At 36.8% G+C, this 6000-nt stretch overlaps 1 protein-coding gene across 3 annotated transcripts in view; it reads left to right on the forward strand.

Moving 5' to 3' along the window:
• FBXL17 (F-box and leucine rich repeat protein 17) overlaps nucleotides 1–5683 on the forward strand; it is a 539173-nt gene extending 533490 nt beyond the window's left edge. For all 3 annotated transcript variants that reach the window (XR_004264890.1, XM_032263825.1, XM_032264542.1), the window contains one exon: nucleotides 2886–5683. Coding sequence is in view for 2 of the 3 variants with exons in the window: in XM_032263825.1 (XP_032119716.1) it covers nucleotides 2886–3026 (141 nt within the window). In the remaining variant the exon portion in view is untranslated. The remainder of the gene's footprint in view (nucleotides 1–2885) is intronic.
• The last annotated feature ends 317 nt before the right edge of the window (nucleotides 5684–6000 follow it).

The following is a 6000-nucleotide window of genomic DNA, read 5'->3' on the forward strand; positions in this document are numbered from 1 at the left end:
AGAAATACCATTTGGCCTACCAATCCCATTACTAGGAATATACCCAAAGATTATAAAAGCACATGCACATGTATGTTTATTGTGGCACTGTTCACAATAGTGAAGACTTGGAACCAACCCAAATGCCCATCAGTGATAGGCTGGCTAAAGAAAATGTGGCACATATACATATACCATGGAATACTATGCAGCCATTGAAAAAGATGAGTTCATGTCCTTTGCAGGGACATGGTTGAAGATGAAAACCATCATTCTCAGCAAACTAACACAGGAACAGAAAACTAAACACCACGTGTTCTTGGTCGTAAGTGGGAATTGAACATTGAGAACACATGGACATAAAGAGGGGAACATCACCCACCAGGGCCTGTCAGGAGTGGAGGACAAGGAGAGAGGTAGCGTTAGGAGAAATACCTAATGTAGATGACGGGTTGATGGGTGCAGCAAACCACCATGGCACGTGTATACCTATGTAACAAATCTGCACGTTCTGCACGTGTATCCCAGAACTCAAAATATAATTTTAAAAAAACAAAATTAGATTCCTTAATCATATCATATCAAAATAAAACCTGGTAGATTAATTTAAAAAAAAGAAGTAACATGAAAGCAGGATTCAAACTTGTTTCTGATGGCTTCCAAAGTCCATGATATGAACCACAGTTGCTATGGTTCTTTTCTATTTTGAACAGCCCAATAGATGGAAAGATAAAAGGCAATCTTTAATCTCCAGAGGCCTTTATTCCGGTGGAAGAGATGGACAAGTGGACAGATAACTGTAGTGCAGTATGAGAGTGCTCAATGAGAGGACAGATCTTTCAGGGTGCCTGACGTGGTGTACTGGGAAGGGGTGCCTAACCCACCCTTGTGGGTTGGTTGCTTAGGGAGGGCTTCCCTGAAGGAGGAGATTCTTGAGCTGAATATGAGTTCCTCAAGAAACTCTTGGTCATCTTGATTAGGATGTTAGTGTCTGGCTTTGACTTATTCTTGGTTTTCTATTTTCTATTTGTATTTGTGTTTGTTTTAGCATTCACTCACTAATAACTATTCCTGGCTTATCATAGTTATTACAGATCTTACATTGGAGCAAGAGAAATAGACATTAAACTAAGCAATCATAAACTAACTTAGTACAATAATAAGTACTATGAAGAAAAATAGGCAGTGTTGAAAGAGTGAATGATCTGGAATACTTATGTAACTTAAGGGGGGAGCAGAGATAAGGCAGTGATCAAAATTTGCTGGGAAAATGACATTGAAGCTAAGAACTGAAAGATGAGTAGGAAGTAGTCATGAGAAAGGGGTCGTAATGGAGAAGTGCGGTAAAAAGTACTCCAGGGATGTGTAAAGATCCCAACGCCAGAAGGAACTTGAACAACTTGATAAACTGAAACTAGGCCAAGTGGCTGGATAGTATCAAAAATATGCAAGAGGAACAGGCAAGGCCAGATGATACATGATTCTTAAATGTTCTATTATAAGCTCTCCGAACTCTAGACTTACAGCACACATTTTTTTTTAAATCTATTTCTTAAAAATTTTATTAAATTCATCACTTCCTATTTCAACTCCAGTTTGTCTATCAGTTTTTCATTTTTATTCAAAATTATCTTAACTTTTGAAAATAAAATGTTACGAATCATAGCTTTATCACAAAAATAATTAGCTATATGGCTTGGTTGAATTTGGAATAAAAGTTGACTTAAACACAAGCAAGTCGTAATAGAGAAATGCTCTGGCAAAGATTAAGTACCATCAGCACAGTGTTGAAATACCAACTCTCAATACTGTAAAAAGATTAATATATAACATAGTATTCTAGATCACTTACAAAACATCATGCTATTTCAGAATAGTGTAGATAGCTGAATTTCATGATCTTCATACCTCTAAGCAGGCTTTCAAAGCAAACAGCAAGGGTTTGACGTTGTTTTAGGTTTTTCCTAGTGGTCCTGATCTTTTCCAATAATGGACATCAAGAGGTATGCTCAAAAATGTGTATCACAAGTACCTTCTTTCAGACTGGCTTACTCGGTATAAATGAAATATTGATGTATCTGAAAATGCTCAAGTGTTCAATAAAGATTTTAAATAAAACTACCTAAAAGTTGTGGTTCTTAGGTTAATCATTTATTTATCTAAAGGATGAAGAAAACTGTCTACTTCTGTGATATGAACTGAAATCAGCTTAAAAATAATTGACAAATTAATCCCTTCACAGCACAGCAGTTGTAAAGGTGTTAGTTTAATTAGGCCTGTCTGATTGCCTTGTCTAATCAAGAATCAAGGTGGTATCTTTGATGGTTAAGGTCTGTTGGGGCCATCTCTGACCTGCCAGCCATGTATGTTTTAATTATTGATTCCTCACATTTCAGCCCTTTTCACAAAGGAACTTGAAGTTTGCCGTACCTTAACATTTAAAGGGAAGAAAAATAACATCTTCCCCAACACTCTGTCTAGAATCCTGTGTATCCTCTCCTGCATTCCATCATTTTTGTCCTCAAAAGTCTGTCGGGTTGATGATGAAGTCCAATGCACAGTAGAAAGCTATCTTACTGCTTCTTTACCTCCCAAGCACTAGATTTTCAATTGACATTGTTAAGATCTTGACAAATCACATTCATTTATGCCTCTAGAGAACACTTTTGATTTCTTGGTATTATGTGTTTTAAAAATCCCGAAGGGCAAGTGTGTTACCAGAAGATCAGAGAGGTCAGATGAAAGGGGACACGTACCTTCTCACAAAACCCTCCTTCACATCGCTAGGAGGAGCAAGGCGAGGGCTCCTCATGCCACGGTGAGCTGGCTGCAGCACACCAGTGAGCATGGGCAGCGGGTGGTGTTGGTAGTCCCTGTGTGTGATGGTGGCTCTTCTTTGTTTGCAGGTCAATGAAGTGACAGTGGAACAGCTGGTGCAGCAGTACCCCCACATCACCTTCAGCACTGTCCTGCAGGACTGCAAGAGGACCTTGGAGAGAGCCTATCAGATGGGCTGGACCCCCAACATGTCTGCTGCCTCCTCCTAATGCTCCCGCCCCGCCTAGTCCACTGGGATCATTCAGCAGAGCAGAGGAGAATTGTACATTTGTGGGGCCGATCTCTCGGAAGAGTTTTAACTGTCACCTGTCTGTGTGTGTCCAAGTATGTGTATTTGTGTCTTGCTGCATACCAAAAGTGCAGTTGTCATTTGTTCCCAAGTGAGCTGGCTTTTTTTCTTAGAAATTAAAGATTATGAAAGCCACACACCTTTTAGTTTTAACTTCAAAGGCTTCTTTCTCTTTAAAAAAAAAAAGTTTTTTAATAGAGTCAAAAAATTGGATGTATTATTTTGAACTTCTAATTGCTGCCGCTTGGAGCTGTCCAAATAAGAAGGCCTTCTTTTTACGTGGGATGAATTGTGCACTTCTACTGATGACGACTACAGCAGAAGTGATGTTACAAATGCAGGCACTTACACTCTCTCACATACTCACACGTGTGCACATCTACACCAGGGCAGTATCTTTCTAGATCATTTCCTGACAGAAGCCTTCTTCCAGGCCACTGAGGGAGCATGTTATCCACTGTGGCACTGCCTAACTCCGTGTATCTATGGGTGGCCAACTTGCTATCTGTTGGGTGACTTAGGGACTAGAAAGAATAAAGCTTATTGTAAATTTTTTATATGGAGACAACAATCTGAACTCCCCTGGCCAGCTCACAAAAGTTAATTATTCATTATTCTACAAATGTATTCTGTTGAGCACTAAAAATTTTAGTTGGTTTTATGTTAACATTGTGTTAGCTTTTATTTCCTGGATAGTAACTGGTCAGGATATATTTTAATAACATTTGAAGCTAATCTTAGCATTGAAGCCACCAATGTAATTAATGGTGTGCAGTTACTTTAAAAACTACACATCAGTTTATTATTTTCCTAATTTTGGTAATTATTAAAGTCTATTTCTGAGATGCGAGAGGGTAGTCACATTAATAGAAGATTCATGAATGAGATATAAGTAGACAATCTTTCTACTGTTGTCGCTTTTTTTGCTTTGCTTTGGGTTTTGGGATAGGATTTTTGGATATATGCATGTTGTCATTTTTGACTAGTTCTCATGCTACCGCAAAGATTTATTGCTAGCTAATATATGAGTTAAGAAGGAAAATTAGAAAATCTGTTCATTGAAATTCTGTTTACACTTGTCAGAAATAAGCATTTCTTTGTTTAATTAAACATTGCCAGCTTCAGTTAAGACAAGACCTATCAGTAAATGAATATATGTTTTGATTTAACACATCTTTACAATTAATTCATAATAGGGACTCAGGCTCAAATAACTGTTCCTGTGTCTAGATTTATAATGAGGACATCAGGGAGCCTTTTTAAGCTAAAGAGTGATTATCTTTCACAGTAGAAGTAGAAACTAAACCCTAACTTGTGAATTTGCTATTTATTCTTCCCTGAGTGAATATAACTGTTATTTGGTCTTTAACAGATATACTGAAGTTTGAGTTTCACTTTCTTTAAGTCCCACATTGCTAACATGACATTAGCTGTAAAAAAAACAAAAGATAGCTTTACATTTGAATGCCGTTTACTGATTTCCAATGATTCTCTTTTTTTGTAAACAGCTGTTTCCTTTGATTATGTCAACATGTTTCTGATGTGGCATTTTTGTTTTTATCCCAATCAGTCAGAAAAATCTAGTCAGTAAGCACCATGAGTATTTTTCCCATAACTAAATGGGTTTCTAATTTAATTTGAAGGAAATAAAATCTGTGTAAGAAAAAAACTGTTTAACATGAATAAACTATATTTCTTCTTACACTTTGAACTATATCATTTTCATATCCACTTCCCCACCACTGAAATGTCTTATTTCACAGTATTTTAACTGATTTTTAATCCAAACTAATTTATAAGACAGTATGTATGTAATAGTAGCTTGAGTGAATATGCAAAAGTTTAATTTTTATATATGTCATACTATATTTTAAATAGTTAAAAAGACAAAAGAAGGGAGAGCCATCTATGATATAGGTGGCACCATTTCAGTTCAAAGTTGTAATAATCTTTGGAGTGTTACAGTTTGATTGTCAAATGGTTTCAGAGTGTATAATTGATTTTTTAAAATGTCGCATTGTTTGAATCTGAAGTACAGCACTATAACATGCTTTAGCTTGGTGGGTGGGGGTGGGGTGGGGACTTGCACTTATTCTCTAAAATGTTGACCTATCCAGAAAGCCTGATGCAACATAATCTGGAAAACTGCTTTGGTACATTTGTAGAAATCTGTAGAAATACCATATCCAGCCTCAAAGCATTAATCTAAAAAAAACAGCCAGAAAAAAAGCATCACCTTGAGTGATCCTGTGATGGTTGTTGAATGTGTTCTCATTAGATGCTTTGAAATGAGGCTTAAAATAATTTTTCTGGGCAATATAGAGTTTCTTTTTTTTGCTTAGAATGTCGTAAATACATGTGAACACGTTTAATGCAGGGCTTTTTATTCTCTCCAAAATGTCAACAGTATTTTCAGAATAAAGACTATGAAATATATTGCTGTAATGGAAAATTCTGGTCCTTTGTCTTTAATGTCCTTTTGAGTGAATAAAGAAAATTCACCCGGTTTGTAGTTTCTATATTTCTGTGAATCTTTGACCTTGCAATGGGTTGCAATAAAAGAGAAACAAAACACTGTGTCTTTTGCTTTATTTTGGAGACAGTAAATGACCTCCCTAACGCTGGTGGGATATGACGCATGCAGTGGTCTGTGTTTTTATGTGTTTCATTACAGAATTTTGTAGGTTTGACTAACCCAGAATAATAAACAAGACTTGACTTTAGGAGTTTCTAATTGGGCTGGTGACTACAGAGAGAAGATTAAAACCTCAAGGATTTAAATAAGCATGTATTAGTGTGTTGTCACACTGCTATAAGGACATACCTGAGACTGGGAAAGAGGTTTAATTGACTCACAGTTCAGCAGGGCTGGGGAACCCTCAGGAAACTTAAAA

Source organism: Sapajus apella, unplaced genomic scaffold (assembly GCF_009761245.1).
Source record: "Sapajus apella isolate SASKATOON/1434 unplaced genomic scaffold, GSC_monkey_1.0 scaffold1, whole genome shotgun sequence".
Lineage (NCBI taxonomy): Eukaryota > Metazoa > Chordata > Mammalia > Primates > Cebidae > Sapajus > Sapajus apella.